This window comes from Schistocerca nitens, chromosome 1 (assembly GCF_023898315.1).
Source record: "Schistocerca nitens isolate TAMUIC-IGC-003100 chromosome 1, iqSchNite1.1, whole genome shotgun sequence".
Classification (NCBI taxonomy): domain Eukaryota; kingdom Metazoa; phylum Arthropoda; class Insecta; order Orthoptera; family Acrididae; genus Schistocerca; species Schistocerca nitens.
Genome location: NC_064614.1, coordinates 218,510,906 through 218,529,692, shown reverse-complemented (window position 1 = coordinate 218,529,692; position 18,787 = coordinate 218,510,906). Strand labels below are relative to the sequence as shown.

Below are 18,787 nucleotides of genomic sequence, written 5' to 3'. Positions count from 1 at the left end.
ATTTTGTGACTGAAAACTAAGATTTGGTTGTGCTACTGTAGTGATTATGAGATGGCTGTGTTATAGATAAAATTTAATATATTTGTTCCTGGAGACTACTTATTTTACAACATTTTGTCTCAAAACAATCACACTTGAAGAAGAGTGAGTCTGAACTTATATTGAAAACCAGTTGAGTGAACAGTAGTACATTAGCTGAGAAGCAGTAACCTGCAAAAATGGATTTTGTATTTTAGGTACTCTTCAGATTGTTAGATTTTGTTTTTAAATTGTGATTTTTTTCCTTGCAGATTCACCTGTGTGTATTTCTATAGTTTATAGCATTTTTACCTCCATGAATCAGGCTATCAATACTAACCTCAGAATCAAACCACTGATCACATTACTGTGTAGAATTTATGATTATAAACTGCAGGAAGTTCTGTCATTTGATTTGGTGGATTGCTTCCTCAATCATTTGAAATGTAAGTACAGTAATTCTAATTTTTGTTTTTCATAAATTTTTAATCTGTAGTTGAGGAGACAAACATTTTACTGCAGTGTACCTTGAAAATACTGTGACCTCTGTATTTACTTAACGTTGAGCTGGGTTTGAAATAATTTTGTGAAAAGAGGATTATTGAATACCTAGTGTTTAAGGGACTAAACTTCATGGTCTCACTCACTTTGTGCATGGCCCATCACTACTACACGTTTTATTATGACTGTCTCTAAATACAAGCTCTATTAATAGTGTGAGCCTAGTGCATAAGCTGTATGTGTGATGAAGTGGGTTTGTTGAGTCCCAGTATGCTTTTCAAGATATAGGAAACAAAGATGCATTGGTGGAAAAAATGGTGATTGACTTTACTATTGCACAGGCTGTACACGAAAATCATTCACAGTGAGTCACTTACAGAACAGTGCAGCTGCAATTATGTACTGTCACTTAGTTGCAGACAGAAAGAGTTCAGAATCAGAGTGTTCGGTAAGTGCACTGAAGCTGCTTTCTAGCACAAGTCTCAAAATCACCATGGACAGACAGAGTGAGGAAAGTGTCTGTCCACTTTATGAATCTAACGAGGGTTGAAACTTAATAGTGGCAACTATTTATTCACAACCGATACAAAAGAGTTACATGCTTGCATCTGTTACTGTCCTTCAAAGTAGTCACCAGCGTTGTGTAGAACCCGTTGCCAGCAATGTGGAAGGCGTAGTATACCGTTAGCAGAGCCTGTTCTGTTGATGGTGTGAATGGAGCAGTCAAAAGTTATGGTGATTCTCATGTACGACTGTGATGGTGTTATCCTAACGCATTACGTTCCTCCATGGCAGACCATCAATACGCAGTATTACTGTTCGTTTCTGGAGCATCACCTGTGACCAGCCTTGCGAAATAAGCGGCAACACTTTCTGCGCAGCCCACCCATCATTTTGCACTACAATGCGCGGGCGCATAGAGCAAGCTGTGGCTGCTCCGTTCAGTCGATGGGACTGGGAAGTACTGTACCATCCACTATACTCCCCGGACATAAGTCCTTGTGACTTTGATTTGATTCTGAAGATGAAGGAAACACTTCATGGCATTCGCTTCAGAACTGTTCCAGAGATTCGACTGGCAGTAGACCGCTCCATTCATGCCATCAACAGAACAGGCTCTGCTAATGGTATACTAGGCCATCCACATCGGTGGCAGTGGGTTCTATACAACGCTGGTGACTACTTTGAAGGACAGTAACAGGTACCTTAAAATATTTTCGAGTCTATGTGGCTGTGTGATAGAATGCTTACCTGGCACATAGCGGTCCTGAGTTTGATTCCTGACTGATACAAGTTTTTAAACAAAGGTGCTTGTCCTAGGAACATTTCTGTGAAGCATAGAGTGGAAAAAAAAATTGTAATTTTTCCCTTTTTTAACAACTTTAAATTTTCCATAAAACATCGGCAATTACGATACGTGATTAGAAATAAGAAGGTATGCATTTTTCATAATAATAATAATAATAATAATAATAATAATTTGAAATGCAAGAACAGTAATTTTAAATTTTTGTTCCATAGATATTTGTCCTTTGTGTAATAGAAATTTTTCCTGTACATGCAATCCCCACAAGTAGCTTGGCTGTTGTAGTTGAGAGAGGCGTTGCAGTTTACCCACCTGAATAGCCAGATGTGTTAACAAGACTGCTTCTTGGATGGGAACGTGCACCGGCCCTGGATTGAATCTGCTCGGTGGATTAATGACAATGAGCTGGTGTATTAAGGACAATGGGTTGGTGTGTCGGCCAGCCTGGATGTGGTTTTTTAGGCAGTTTCCCACGTTTCACTGGGAGTATAATGGACTGGTTCCATGTTCTGCCTCAGATATATAAACATTTAGAACACTTTCTCACACTTCCACACTAACTTTACTCTTTACACAAACAGATGGGGTACATTGCTTCTGTCCTGGTGCGTGAATAAAAGCCAATGACATTTGCTGTTTGGTCTTCTTTAACACTAGGATCAGAATCAGAACATTGTGTTTTATGCCTCTGACTTCAATATCTTCTGGTGAGAATACAAAACCGTTCCCCCATTTAAAAGGCACACAAGGTCAGATATGTCCTTTTTTAAGTCTGTGCCTTAGGGGTTTGATGGTGCTCGGAAGCCCAGCCTAAGAAATGAATGACATTTCTGTATTGGGATTTGTAGACTCCTAGATTAGTATGCGTCCAACATGTCTGTTGGCTGCCAACTAGCACCTGCCTCAGTTGTTGCTGGTTGTGCTGTGGGAGATAAACTGCCTACAATGATCTTGGACTTCCAATTGCGTCTGGCAGTTACGATTTGGGCAGAGGTCATAAGGGTGTGAGAGTGGAGGCTCGAGGCTGGGACTAGGGTTATACTTACTGGTTATACTTACTTGGTGAATGGGGGACAGGCATTGGGCATTCACTGCTAGGGCCCTTGAATGACAATGCTGAGGGATAGTAAGGGCTTTCTCGTGGGTACTGGGCCAGGCGCAGGTGATCTAACAGTGTGCAGTAACTGCTTCTGTGCAGCTGCTTCTTCAGGCTGCAGTCATTAAAAGGGTGGAACTTGTGTTGAAGCAGTTCAAGGCATCCTCAGATGCTGATACCCTTATTCACTGTAGTTAAGTTTTGAACATCATGAAAATCCCTCGTCCTCTGAGTTGAGTTGATAGCTGGATGGGTTGAGATGGTGGTTGAGCATTGTATTCAGCACTTTGACAGAACTGTTCAAAACTGAGACAAACTGTGACCCACTGTCCAGCACCTCTTTGCCAGAGGTGTTGGTCAAGACCTGGTAATGCTACATATTTTGTGTTGCCATCCACGACACAAATTTGAAATTGGGGGTAGCATCCCCTAGCCACATTGCCCCTGGAAAGTCTGAGCACAATCAGTATCCACCTGCTCCCAAAGGTGCTCCAGTTTAGGCTGAGGGCTGAGGGGAGAAATGCTGCTCTGTAGCTACCTGGTTCTAGGTACAGTAGTTAGAGGTCTAGACCATTCTTTCGTATCTGCAGCAATGTCTGGCCAATATACCATATTTACCCGACTTAGAGATGAGGCTTTTTCCCAAGTTCGCCATTGAAAAAATCCAGGGTGGTCTTACATTTGCAGGTAAAGGTTGTGTGTGTGTGGTGTTTTTTTTTTTTTTTTTTTTTTTTTTCCTGAGGTCAACGTTTTATCAATGTGTAATAAGGTGGTACAGGGGTTGTCTTACATTTCTTTTGAGGCTTTGGTACTTAAGGTCTTGCAGAGATGTAATTTGATGAGAACAGGAGGGTGAAATGGTGGTTTTGTGGCACCAGCTTGGCCGAAATTGGGGAGGATAGTGGCTCCAGGAAGTTCCATATAAGTGCACACTCTGGCGCAGAGTGAAAAATTCATTCTCTATGTAGCTATCATGTTTAAACTGTACTTTGGCTCAATCTAAGTATTTTCGGAACTGAAATGACATTATGACTGGACATATACTCGACAATAGTACACACTTCTACAGGAGGGGGTAAGGGGGAGTTGACAAAAAAGGAGAGGAGTATGGAAGGGCGGGTGTGTTTTCAGAGAGCGGTACACAAAGAGGATGAAGGGACAAGAATAGGGAGGTGATACAATGGAGCGGGGGAAAAACTGTTAGACGGAGGGTGTGGGAACAGTAGATTACCTTAGGGTGAGGCCCAGGTAATTTTGGGAGCAGATATTGTGTTGTAAGGATAGATCCTATCTGCACAGTTCAGAAGAGCTGGTAGTGGAGGGGAGGATCCAGATGGCTTGGGAAGCAAAGCAACCACTGAAATCAACCATCTCATATTCAGCTGCATGTTGTGCCACAGGGTAGTCTGTTTAGCTCTTGGCCACAGTTTGGTGGTGGCTGTTCAACCTGGTGGGTAGCTGGTTGGTTGTTACACCAATATAATGCGCAGTTTTTTATATCGGCCACTGCCAAACTGTGGCCAAGGGCAAAGTATGCTACCCTGTGGCACAACATGCAGATGAACGTAACATGCTTGATTTCAATGGCTGCTTCACAACCCGAACCATCTGGATGCTCCCCTCCACCGCCAGCTTTTCTGAACTGTGTAGATGGGATTTACCCTTACAACACATTCTCTGCTTCTGATATTGCCTACGGTAACCTACTGCCCCTGCACCCTCCACCCTGCAGTTTCCAACCCCTCTGTAGTATCATGTCATCCTTGCTTGCATCCTCTCTGTGGGCCACCCTCTGACAATGTACCCACCTGTCTTTCCCCTTCTCTACTCATCTCCTTTTCTGCCCCCTCCCCACCTCCAATGTGCCAGACTGCAACTCAATGTGTTACGTTTACGGATAGTAGCAATCTATCTTTTGTTTATATTGTGGAGATAATTAATTCTTAACATCAATATGTTCACACTGTACATTTGAAATGCATCACAGTAAATCAAACGTGAGATCAAGCAACTAGTCTATAGCACGGCTCGTTTATTTTCAAGGTTGGCAACAAATGATGATGAAGAACACTGTTAGCCCAAAATGGCCTTATTTCCACTGATTCAGCACTAGGTTCCCAACAGGATAAAACATCGTTGTTGTTGAGTATGCTTAATGGTAAGAACAGTAAATTGAAGTGATTGATAATGGATGCAAATTACAGCTGTGACTCTGTTGAGAAATGTGAGTCTACACTTTCGCAGTTCACATTTGGTTCATGCAGATAGTACAACATAAATTTGAACCTAAAGGTTATTCATGAAGCAGAGGCCACAAACAACTGTGCAGCAGGAAGAAAATTTGATATCACAGAAGTGAATGTTTGTAGGTGGCATCAGATGAAGAGATTGCTAGTTCTATACACCAAACTTGCAGGTGAGCAATACGTGGAATGTTTCGTGAATTAGAGCAGCAGGTTGTTGAACGAAGGTACTGGAGGTAAACAGGAATTTTCCAACTGCATCCATCTCTGAACTCGAAGCAAGTACGAGCTGGTGGTGATGATGGTTAGAGTGATGGGGCTCATGTTATGACGTAGAACAACATTAGTTCAGGAAATTGCCACAATGTTTGACGAAAAACTGCTTGCCCACCAGCATCATACAATCTGTCTAAGAAAATATGTCAAAATTTTGCAGTAGATAGTGCTAACATTCTTAGGCAAATCTTAAGATAGGTTATATCGATAAAGTAGCTTGTAAATTTGATTAGTCACAATATGTTAAAAATAAAAGTTTCTTGAGGGCCGTCTTAACAGCACCTTCATTGTAGGTTTCCCCCAGTGTGCAAGGCTTGTAATGTAATGTACAGAGCAGTTATAATTAAACTTTTGCTATTTGAGCCAGAGTAGACAGAAAACTAATCACTATGTGGGTGCCCAATATTAAAGAAATGATGTTGAGACTGTGTGCTGCAGACTTTGCATTTTTAGTAGTGGTAATGTCATGGCTTGCTATTAGGCGCTGGTACTGGTATGGTGAAATTAAGGTTGAAACACAAGCGTCAGTGTGCAGTACAATTGCAGTCGGTCAATATGGATCAACACGGACAAGATGATCAGGTCTTTACTTGTAAAGCTGTTTCATCAAAACAATAGCAATAAGGCTGCAGCTTTTTATGTATATCGATGCATTAAGGGAATAAGGAGAGGGCCTGTTGCTGCACTGGGATTAAAGAACGTGATTGATCCCCAGCAAGTTAAGGTCAGGACAGATGCAGATAGTTCCATCTGTTTTCTTGCCTTTTAACTAGACAGGCTGCAGGTGATAACACAGTGCACAGTGCTCTTGTAATGTGTCTAGTTGTGCCTTTACATGCTGTCACATACCAAAGGTTGTTGAGGGAGCAATACAAATAGTGGCTTAAGTGATGCTATTCAAGAACCTAGAGGGGGGGGGGGGGGGGGAATCTTCTGGCACAAATGGCTGTCCATGATTCTGACAGAATATTTCTAGATTGTTGCACAAAATGGTACTAGAAACTAGGTTTACATTTTCTTTAATTTGAAATCTGCAGAAGAAAAGAGGATTACCCCCCCCCCCCCCCAAAAAAAAAAAAAAAATCAGGTGTTTTTTGATTAAGCTGTGATTAAGAATGTTAGTACTCGACATACTTTGCTTTGACTGTGATCTGACCATTGAATTGTATTATTTTATTACTGTACATAACCACCTACTTCTATGGTTCTTGGAGTTGCAGAGAGCTCAGAAGCCAGCAAGTTTATATGTTGATGAGTGACATAGCAGTGCACATATCCTTTTTAAACTCCACCTGATTGTCTTTGATGTTGTGTGTCATCAGTAGCGTGCTGAGAGTAGCTAGTGCTGCAGGCACATGTGTGAAGCAGTTGAGTGGTATGTCATACTGTTGTTTATATGTCACCTTGTTTCCCTTCTTGCTGCAAGTACAGGCTGTGTTTGTTTTCTCAGCAGTTATGTGTGAGTTGGACAATGACAAGACTAAAGTTTTCCATCAACTACAAGTCACAACACTTATAGAAATATGATCAATTTCAAAAACATTTTTAAATATTTTCTGTGCTGAGAATGCTCCCTCACAAGAGAAATTAATTTTGACAGCATTGAAAAGACTACGGTCAGATGTGCTCAGAGCCTTGGCCTGCATTACAACTAGAATTATGGAGTCAGGGTAGGAAATGTACACCATTTGAAAGAAACCTTGCCTGTGCCACTGAGACAGAGCAACCCAGGCTGCATATGATGACTTATCTTATTCTGACTATCGTGTATGTGGCAGTATGGCTCCTACTCAGCAGTGTGTGTGTGTGTGTGTGTGTGTGTGTGTGTGTGTGTGTGTGTGTGTGTTTTTTACAAAAATGCTTGGTCAGAAAATCGTGTATACATCAAAAGATTTAGTAGGAAAAGCAAGAGAATGATAAATAGTAGGAGAACATGGACTGAGGGAAAGGAATCTATAACAATTTTGGACGGAACACAATTTAATCATTGCTAACACTTGGTGTAAGAATCATGAAAGGAGGTTACATACAGGAGGAGACCTGGGAAAACTGGAAGGTTCCAGATTAAATGTTCAGGGTGTTCATTTTAACTGAAGACAATGAAATATCTCAAACTACACATTCGATCAAAAAAAAAGTTATAATTCCAATTTGTTTCTCTTGGAAGGGGACATCCAATGATACCATACTCAACCTGTCACCCCACCCTATGCATAGGTGGCAGGGTGCCAACTTTGAAACTTTCAAAGGGAACGCCCATTTTTTATTGCAGGTTATGATTCTATGACAAAATCTGTGTGTGTTTTGTCTGAAGCAATTTCTTCATTTTGCCATGGGTAGTGCTGTAATCAGAGGAATAGAAATGGGTACATCATTGTAATTTACGACATGCTACTCAAAGGTCCTTGAATATCCAATGGCACATGGGACCCCACCTCCATTCTGTGAGGGCAGCACAGGCCAATATTTTGTAACTTCTAATTGTAAACCACATTCGCAATCTTGTATTGCTCTGATATATCTAACAGTGGACTACTCGATGTGCCTCCGTGGCCATGTAGCGAATTATGACGTATCATAACAGGCAGTACACTGCAACCGGAACTTGTGTATCATGCCGATAATAGGTTGGGTTGTTTGGGGAAGGAGACCAGACAGCGAGGTAATCGGTCTCATCAGATTAGGGAAGGATGGAATGAAGTCGGCCATGCCCTTCCAAAGGAACCATCCTGGCATTTACCTGGAGTGATTTATGGAAATCACGGAAAACCTAAATCAGGATGGCATGTCTGCCTATCATTTGGAGAACATAAGCGCAAGGGAATGATGGATGCTGCAATTACAGAAGAAAAAAATCGAAATGATCCTGATGTATGGAGAATGTAGGAGAGAGATGTTGAGGCTTGTATGCCGAGAGTTTTCCAGAGAAAGCTCAAAGCTCACTCTCATTCATTCTTTTACAATGTTGTGAACGTCTTTGTCTGATGGCAGTTTACTGACCAGCAAAAGGAAATGAAGCAAACGTGTTACAGGAGAAACTAATGAAATAGCTGTACTAGTGGCAGTGCACCCACACTTAAACACCCGGCAAATACACTGTGATTCCAGAATGTCCATAGGTAATATTGTCACAGTACTGCATCGTCAAAAGTATCATTCGTACCTTGTGTCACTGCACCGAGAACTTCATGGCGCCTATTTCTATAACCAGTTAGTGTTTTGTGAATGAGCACATAAGCAAATGCAGATGACCCCCACATTCTTTGCCACTTATTATTCTCCTATGAGTCTTTATTCACAAACCATAGTAGCATTAACTGATATAACATGTGTTACTGGAGTGTAGACAATTGCCACTGGCTACGTCAAGTTGACCATCATTGTCTTTGGTTGGTTAACGTATGGTGTGGCATCCTGCAGGACAAACTCATTGGCCGGGACAAACTCATTGGCCCATATTTTATCGATGGCATGGTGAGTAGACACAAATATTGAACATTTGTGGAACAGGAACTACCAGTACTACTGCAGGATGTTGCCCTGTGTGGTCGACAATGTATGTGGTTTCAGCATGACCGTTGTCCAGCGCAATTGAAGCACAGAAGGTGTTAGACTGTGTTTACACCGGTTGGTGGATCGGTACAGGTGACCCTATTAATTGGCCCCCTAGGTCACCAGATTTGACGTCACCGGATTTTCCTTAGTGGGGATATTTAAAAGATAATATGTACCAGCAAGTGCAAACAGGCTGCGAAGACATGACTGTCCACATCAAAACTGCCTGTGCTTACATTCCCACCAATATGCTTCTATCCTGTCTATGGCCATTTGAAAAGAGGATCACTAAATGTCTTGAAGTTGGCAGTGGTACGGTTTAACACTTAACTCAATTGGAAAAGTTGAGTAACTTTTGCCTTGAGCCACAGCCACAATGACTTTAGATTAGATTAGATTTACTTTCATTCCAATTGATCCGTAGTGAGGTGGTCATCCAGGATGTGGAACATGTCAGAAAAACAACAATACATGACAAATATTTACAACTAAAACAAATAAGCTAATGTACCATTCCACAGGTCCCAAGTGGAATGATCGTCATTTTTTAATGAACACTAAGAGTCATTATACAAATACTAATGCACTGAATTTAAAATAAAAAAGTTTTTTATTTATTTATAAGGTAATAAACATGTAATACAACTACTGTAATACTTATTTACAATGAACACATTACTGCACTGAAATGGTGCAGAAGTTAGATTATACTTACACACACACACACACACACACACACACACAAATTTTCAATGAACACATTACTGCACTGAAATTGTGCAGAAGTTATGTTGTATTTATATACAAATCAGTTGGTTTTACTAAGAAATTCATCAATGGAGTAGAAGGAGTTGGCCACCAATAAATCCTTTAGGCTTCTCTTAAACTGAATTTCATTGCTTGTTAAGCTTTTTATGGCTGCTGGCAAGTTATTGAAAATGTGTGTTCCTGAAAAATGCACACCTTTTTGTACAAGACTAAGTGACTTTAAATCCTTGTGAAGATTATTCTTATTTGTAGTATTGATTCCATGAATTGAGCTGTTGGTTTGAAAAAGTGATATATTTGTAATGACAAATTTCATTAAGGAATAAATATATTGAGAAGCAGTAGTTAGTATCCCTATTTCCCTAAACAGGCTTCTGCAGGATGTTCTTGAGTTCACACCACATATAATTCTTACTGCACGTTTTTGTGCCCGGAAAACTTTAGTTTGGCTTGATGAATTACCCCAAAAATAATCCCATATGACATTATGGAATGAAAGTAAGCATAGTATGCCAGCTTTTTTATTTTTATATCCCCTATGTCTGACAAAATTCGCATTGCAAACAGAGATTTGTTAAGACGCTTCAGTAGTTTTGTGGTGTGCTCCTCCCAGTTGAATTTATTATCAGGCTGTAATCCCAAGAATTTAACACGGACCACTTCTTCTATCTTCTTGTCATCGTGTGTTAGACATATACTGTTGGGACACCCCTTACAAGTTCTGAACTGCATGTAGTGTGTTTTTTCAAAGTTTAGTGACAAAGAATTGGCTAGGAACCAGTGATTAATGTCCACAAATATTTTATTGGCTGATCTTTCTAAGACTACACTTGATTTGCTATTTATTGCAATGTTTGTATCATCGGCAAACAAAACAAACTTGGCATCTGGTAATGTTACTGATGAAAGGTCATTGATATACACAAGAAAAAGTAAGGGCCCCAAAATGGAACCTTGTGGGACCCCACATGTAATTAGTTCCCATTTGGATGATGCCTGATAGCTTGATACATGTCTCTTTCCTAATAACACCCTTTGTTTCCTGCCAGAGATATAAGATTTGAATCATTTTGCAGCATTTCCTGTTACACTATAATATTCTAAATTACTTAAAAGGATATTGTGATTTACACAGTCAAATGCCTTTGACAGATCACAAAATATACCAGTTGCCAGCAATTTTTTTGTCTAATGAATTAAGCACATTTTCACTGTAAGTGTAGACAGACTTCTCAATATCAGAACCCTTTAGAAATCCGAAATGCGACTTCGACAGTATGTTATTTGAGATAAGGTGGTTATAAAGCCGATTGTACATTACTTTTTCTAAAATTTTTGAGAATGCTGGCAAAAGTGAAATTGGATGGAAATTTGATGCTATTTCTTTATCTCCCTTCTTAAACAGTGGCTTAACTTCAGCATATTTCAGCCATTCAGGAAATATTCCACTGATAAACGACTGGTTACACAGATAGCTTAATATGTTACTTAGCTCAGAATCACATTCTTTAATTAACTTTGTTCATATTTCATCATACCCACTAGATGTTTTTGATTTTAAAGATTTTATGATGGACATTATTTCTGTTGGGGTAGTGAGGGTCAAATTCATATTATGGAAGTTACTTGAAATGTCTGGTCTAAGGTAATCCATAGCAGCATCTACCGAACCTGAAAACCCCATCTTTTCAGTAACAGTTATAAAATGTTTGTTGAAAAGTTCTGCAACACTATACACATGTCACCAATGTATCATTTACTCTTAATGCTATTTGTTCCTCTTCATGTCTGGTTCTACCAGTCTCCTCCTTCACTATATCCCATATTGTCTTTATTTTGTTGTCTGATATGACCATCTTTTCCTTGTAATATATTTGCTTTGACATCCGTATTACAGTCTTTAATATTTTGCAGTATTTCTTATAATGTGCTATAGCATCAATATTGGAAATGTTTCGGATTGACAGATACAGTTTTCTTTTTGTTTTACAAGATACCCCTATTCCTCGAGTAATCCATGGCTTCTTTGTAGACTTAGCTATAGCCTTGTAAGTTTTGGGGGAAAGCAGTGTTCGAATAAGGTAAGCACTTTATTAGCAAAAATGTTATATTTTCCATTCATGCCATGAGCACTGTAAACATCAGTCCAGTGAATGTCTCTGAGGAGTGTCCTAAAATAATCAATTTTTGGCTTACTGATTACCCTTTTGAGCTCAGATTTAACAGATTTTATATCCTGTTCAGTATTAGCATTTAACAGAAGGAACTGCATGACAACTCGGGTAATCCTGTGTTTGATATGTCGGAGGAATAAAACATTGCAAATGGGATTTCTGGTTATACATTATGAAATACTGTCCTGTCCTACCATCACAGCATGGAGGTGGGGTCTCACATGCTGTTGGACATTTCAAGGACCATTGAGTAGCATGTAATAAATTATGATTGTGTAACCATTTCTATTCCTCCGATTACAGTGCCACCTTTGGCGAAACAAAGAAAATTCTGCAGACAAAACATTTGTAGATTTTGCCATAGAATCGTAATCTGCTATAAAAACAATGGACAGAAGCCCACTTGGAAGATAGAAGAGCAGCCCTCATCCACTCAGCTCATTTAGCGAACTCTTAGAATTGAACAGACAGTTGTTGTAATTGCTGTTGCTATGTACTGCGAAGTTTACCTACGATTATTTGCACTTAGCCAGTTAGGGGCTTTTTTGTGTTATATTAGAAGCAGTGTTGCAGATTGTATTATTCGCAGATCACAAAAATAAGTAAACCTTTTTAACTAATTTAGCGGAGGTGCTGAGTCCTGATAGGCACAATAAAAAGGTTCACACACTCATAGCTTTTGGCCATTAAGCCTTTGTCAGCAGTAGACACACACACACACACACACACACACACACACACACACACACACACACACACACACACACACACACACGCGCGCGCGCAAACCCAACTTGCACACACATCTGCAGTCTCAGAGAGCTAAAACTACACCGCAGTGTAGTTTCAGCTCTGAGACTGCAGACGTGTGTGTGTGTGTGTGTGTGTGTGTGTGTGTGTGTGTGTGTGTGTGTGTGTGTGTGTGTGTGTGTGTCTACTCCTGACAAAGGCTTAATGGCCGAAAGCTATGAGTGTGTGAATCTTTTTATTGTGCCTATCGCGACTCAGCATCTCCGCTATATGGTGAGTAGCAACTTTCCTTCTCTGGTATTGTTACATTCCATCCTGGATTTTCCATTGTTTGATTTTTAACTAATTTGTGTGGCACTGTTACGAATTTGTGGGAGTGATGTAGAACCTTCGTTCTCTTATCCTGTTACCTGACCTTGTGGCATGGTAGTGTAATAGTGCCAGGGAGAAATTGTCTTAGCGGTGTACTGCACCAAGAGCCGTTTTACGAACTCACAAACTCAGCCTACTGTTACAGCAGTAGCGACAAAGCCTTTATAAAACTGGCAATGAGGGTTTACAAAAGTCCCCCTCTTAGATAAACAAATAGGAATTAAAACTTTCTTCTGATCCAATGTGTAGTTTTCAAGATATGTCAGTGTCTTCACTTAAAATGAATAGCCTGTATAATGGTAAGATAAAGATTTTGAAAAAAGGTTTTAAACTGTAATGCATTTCCAGGGGCAGATACGGACTCGGACCACAATTTGTTGGTTATGTAATGTAGATTAAAATTGTAAAATTTTGAAAAAGCATAGTAAATTAAGGAGCTTGGCCTGAAGAAACAAATGTTGTATTGAGCCAAGGCAAACCTACATTCATAAAATTTGTAGATTTAGAGAAAGCTTTTGACAACATTGACCAGAATTCACTCAATTGAAGATAGTAGGGATAAAATACAGGGAATGAAAGGTTATTTATAACTTGTACAGGTACAAGGCTACAATTACTAAAGTCTGAAAACCTGAAAGAGAAGCCATAGCTGAGAGGGGGACAATAGAAGGTTGTGGATTATCCCCGATGTCATTCAATTTGTACATTGAGCAAGCTGTGAAGGAAACCAAGCAGAAATTTAGACAGGGACATAAGGTCAGGGAGAAGGAATAAAAACTTCGAAGTTTGCTGATGACTGTAGTTCTGTCAGAAATAGCAAAGCACTTGGAAGAGTAGTTGAGTGGAGTGGGTGGTATCTTCAAGAGAGTTAAATGAACATCAATAAAAGCAAAATGAGGACAATGGAATGTACTTGGAACCAAATAATGACGATGAGGAAATGAGACACTATAAGTAGAAGATGAGTTTTGCCATAAGTGCAGAAAGTAGCTGATGATGGCTGAAGTAGTGAGGATACAAAATGCAGACAGACACTAGCAAGAAAGCATTTCTGAAAAAGAGGAATTGATTGACATCTAATATCAGTTTAAGTGTTAGGAAGCCTTTTCTGAAGATTTGCATGGAGTGTAGCTTTGTATGGAAGTGAAAGGTGGACAGCAAACAATTAAGACAAAAAGACGATAGAAGCTTTTAAAATGTGGTGCTTTAGAAGAATGCTGAGGATTAGGTGGGTAGTGGATGAGGAGGTACTGAATTTAATTGGGCAGAAAAGATATTTACGGCACAATGTGATTAAAATAATTGGTTGATAGGACACATCCAGAAACATGAAGGAATTGTAGTCTTCAGACTGAAGACCACAACGTCAACATCGATAGAAATACTAATTATGTATGGGAATGGGTGCAGCTTTATGAACCATTTCGAATGAAAAGCTGCTTGAAGGTCACAATAGAGTTCTTGAGTTCATTAACTGCTAGGAGTCCATCTTACTTGCTTTGCATTAGAACTGAAAATGGCGTAAATGTCAGTCTCAACTTTCTTTAGAATTGTTCAAACATTCAAATAAGGTAGATGGGGCAATGACAATGTTCATGGTTCTGACAAAATATTTCTAGGTCATTATCTGTTGCATTAACTGCTGTTGCTGTAACACAGTCTGCACTTTTTTTTCCTGCGCTTGCTGTTGCCTCACAGCCATCTGCTGTTCTCATAGCTTTAAAATTCCTGGATCAATTTTAATGCAACATAGTACAATCCTCATTACCTCTTGACCATTTTACTCGATATGCTTGTTTGTTATTCATTCTCACAGTCAAAGATGAGAGTAATGAAGTAACAAGTCAGTACTGTCATACTAAAGTGCGCGTCATATATCTTGGCGGCCGAGTTTAGGTTCGTTCTGCGCATCTGACGTCACAAAACACAGTCAGCCAATGAACAGAGAACGACGTTGCCAGATCTCGACTGCAGTGCAGAGCACGGACGAGTGTCTTCAGTTTTAGAAACGTTCAGTCATAAATAAAGTAATAGAACAAAAGCAATGTCTTGATAGCAGACTTTCTTTTACAGAAAGTTTGGAAAAAGCATTCTTTATACCAATTGCTTCATATTCTATTAATTAATTAAACCAAACAAGCAATAAGACTCCTAATTCAGGCGATAGCAAGGAAAGGTGTTTGTTTCAATCTCACGAACTGCTTTTTCGCAATAAAGAACAGCGGTAATTGTTATTTCCTATTGTACTTCGACGAAGCGTGAGTAATTCATAGTCATACCAACAGTGTTTATAAGTAGTTGCGTGCGGTGTTAAAGTCCTTATAGAGTTACACTGTTCAATGAGCTGAGATAGCGTAACGGTTAAGGTGTTGGAGGGCCAAGTGAAAGGTTATGAGTTCAAACCTTGTGCGGTGCTTAATATTTTCTTTATTTAAAAACAATATTGGAGTGCCTTACTTCACGAATTTTATTCGTTTGAATGAAATTTCTAGTGCTTTGCCTCTTCATTAACTTTTTCGCTGCTGCAGACACGTGCTCCCCGCATTCCGCGCTGTGCGCGATTTTGTCATCACTGCACTTCTCGCCTGTGCAGACACATGGTGTTCCCACTGCTTTGACACACTTATCATTCGATTTCACAAAAACTATTTGGAAAAAAATTTGATTTTTACACGTCTTCTTGACTGATACCTTGCCCCCATAAATGACTTAATTTTGTTTTGATGCGCAGCATTAAATGTAGTAAACCATTGCATGAAATTTTGAAGAGTTTGCAGAGGTAAAAGTCCATAGCGTATACTTTCCGTATGGTCGATTTTAGTTGCCACAATGTTGAGAATGAAATGTGGACAAGATACCTAAATTTCATATAATATTTACTGCATAACAATATCTCATTTAATTTAAGTACCACGTAGGTGTCGTATGTAATATTGAGAAATATTCCATCTTTCGCGACTGTAATAAAAGTTTTATTTACACAGGGCGCGCTTGGCTTTATTTTAAAGCACTTCCATCGGTGAAAGGTATGGCACATACACAATGGTATTCATGTTCTATTTCTTGTTTTTGTTCCACAGTCGCAGTTTTACCAATGGTATTGAAATATATCCCTCTTCTGCAACTGTAATAAGCGACTTATTTAGACCAGACGCCTTTCTCTCTTTTGAAGCATCATAAGAGGACTGTATTTTGTATCCTCCATTGCCAAGTCACCTTTCGTAGTTTTGTGCTGCGGTAGCACAATATTCAACGTTTGTGTTGGCTCATCAGTGTTTTAGCAAATAAATGCTGTTTGTGTGTGCCACACACAAAATTATATTTGACATAGCTCTGAGCGCTTCACTGACAGACGGTATATTCAAGTCCTAATGTTTTTGTAAGTCCACAGTTTTGTTTAATGTATTTTGTCTACTTCCTTTTGATTGACTGAAGTGCTTTAAAATAAAGCCAAACGTGCCCAGTGTAAGTAAAACTTTTGTTACAGTCGCGAAAGGTGGAATATTTCTCAATATTACATACGACACTTATATGGTACTTAATCTAAATGAAATATATAGGTACCTTGTCCACATTTCATTCTCAACATTGTGGCAACTAAAATCGAACATCCGGAAAGTATACTCTATGGACTTTACCTCTGCAAACTCTTCAAAATTTCGTGCAATGGTTTACTATATTTAATGCTGCATAATAACTGCGTTGAACATCGAAACAAAATTAAGCCATTTATGGGGGGAAGGTATCAGTCAAGAAGATAGGTAAAAATCTAATTTTTGAGCCAAATAGTTTTTGTGGAATCGAATGATAAAGAGTGTCAAAGCAGTCGGAACACAGTGTGTCTGCACAGGCGAGCAGTGCAGTGACAAAATCGCCCACAGCGCGGAATGCAGGGAGCACGTCTTCGTAGCAGCGAAAGGGTTAATGCGGCCGTGGTAGCTATACTTCATGAACTGCGCGCTCCCCCCTAAACGTAAGCTTGCGAACTATGCTATACTATGGCGCTGCTTCTCTTGGCGCGTGCGTCGTGTGCAACTGGCAACGCAGCAATCTCCCGCGTCTAGGCGGGCATGCGCGAGCCGCCAAGATAAAAGATTTGAACTATAGTTTGTAATGAGTGTGACTGGCTGATGCAGCAGGACGCGTTGTGGCCCAAGTTGCAAGTGGCACCCCCAGTCGGCCTCTAATTCTGAGCTAGAGATTAAATGTATTACATGCTGCTCATATCAATATCTTCTGGTGGAGACTTAAAATTGAGCATGTGGAGGGATCAGTGGCTGGAGCTGATCCCCCCGCCCTCCCTCTCCCGATTTCCCACAATCTCCTAATCTTAGTACACATACCAGTTTAAATGTTCTCTTTATAATCACATGGCTCATTATATAGTACTTTGATCGTTGCTAGAGCAATTTGCAAGTTAGGAGACAGGTGCGCGATTTATTTTGTTCTACATTCCACAAGGAAACTCTGTTGCTTTTTCTGACTATTTCCTGACTAAATCATATACTTCAAAAACTACTGTTGTCACATGTTTACGTAATACTTGAAGTGTCTGCTGTATCTCATCTTAAGTTAAAATAATCAACAGATATGCTCACTATACCTACACTAACATATCATTGCTATATTTTCTGTGCGACCCCAGTGTGCTTGCTGTAAGCAGATGAAGCACAATGTCTTCGTTGGCTTGTGTGGCAAATGGGGTACACTATTGCCTTACTTCTGTACTTTGCCCCACCACCCGCCTTCATACATCACTCTAATGTGAGAAAGATATTTTATTCAGCTTCAACTTGTCTCTGAGACTGTCTACTACAGTGCACTAAAGGAAGATATGTTTCACAATTATGCGTGAATACATTAAGATGGTTTGGTACTTTGAGAAAGTATCTATATTTGTGTTTGGTGTGGCCACTGCATAGTTGCATCTGCATAGTCATACATATTTCCTCTGTGAAGCTCTGAGAGATGTTCATCACATAGTTTTAGTCCTTTAAATGGCCTTAGTTGTTTGGGGACTATGATGGTTTGCCACTCTTGTCAGTTTTTCAGATGAGACTTCTAATTGGAGTCAGAAGTTATTGCTGTTAATTTTGTGATCCATACTGTTTTTCCAAAAAGTTCTAAAGCAGCTTTTATTCCTAACATAGAAATGACATCAGCACAGTAATTATGGTGGTAGCTTGAATTAAGTGTGCCAACATTCCTTTTACAAATCGCAGTGGAACAATGAGCAGTGGTTTGATTTCAGGTTTTATCTGATAAAATGGCCACGGGGACACTTCAATCCATGATAAAGGCTTACGGCAATAATTCTTTAAATTGTGCGCGAGTGTTTGAGTGGTTTAAACATTTTGAACAGGAACAGGCATCACTCGAGGACAACGAGAGGTCAGGGTGTGTCCACCTGATGGAAACATTTGAGAAAATTCATGTTCTCTCACACGGAGCTAGCGTTGAAGAACTGAGTGTTTCCAAATCAAGTGGTTAAGACAATTCTCCAGAATGTTTTGAACAAGAGGAAAAGGTGCAAAGACTGCACACCTTGACTCCTGAGCAAAAGCAGCGAGCTTGGACCTTTGCCGTTACTAGATTGAAGTGAGAAATATGAACAGTTCTTTTCTGGAAAAAATAATCATTAGTGCCAATACCTGGTGTTATCAGTTTGAACCTACCGCAAAACACAAAAGTGCAGAATGAGTCTCTTATGGTTCTCTAAGACTGGAGA

At 39.7% G+C, this 18,787-nt stretch overlaps 1 protein-coding gene across 4 annotated transcripts in view; it reads left to right on the top strand.

Moving 5' to 3' along the window:
- The window catches only part of LOC126246014 (uncharacterized), a 297,733-nt gene that overhangs the window by 235,275 nt on the left and 43,671 nt on the right, over positions 1-18,787 (top strand). For all 4 annotated transcript variants that reach the window (XM_049948363.1, XM_049948362.1, XM_049948364.1 and 1 more), the window contains one exon: positions 291-464. In XM_049948363.1, the coding sequence (XP_049804320.1) occupies positions 291-464 (174 nt within the window). The remainder of the gene's footprint in view (positions 1-290; positions 465-18,787) is intronic.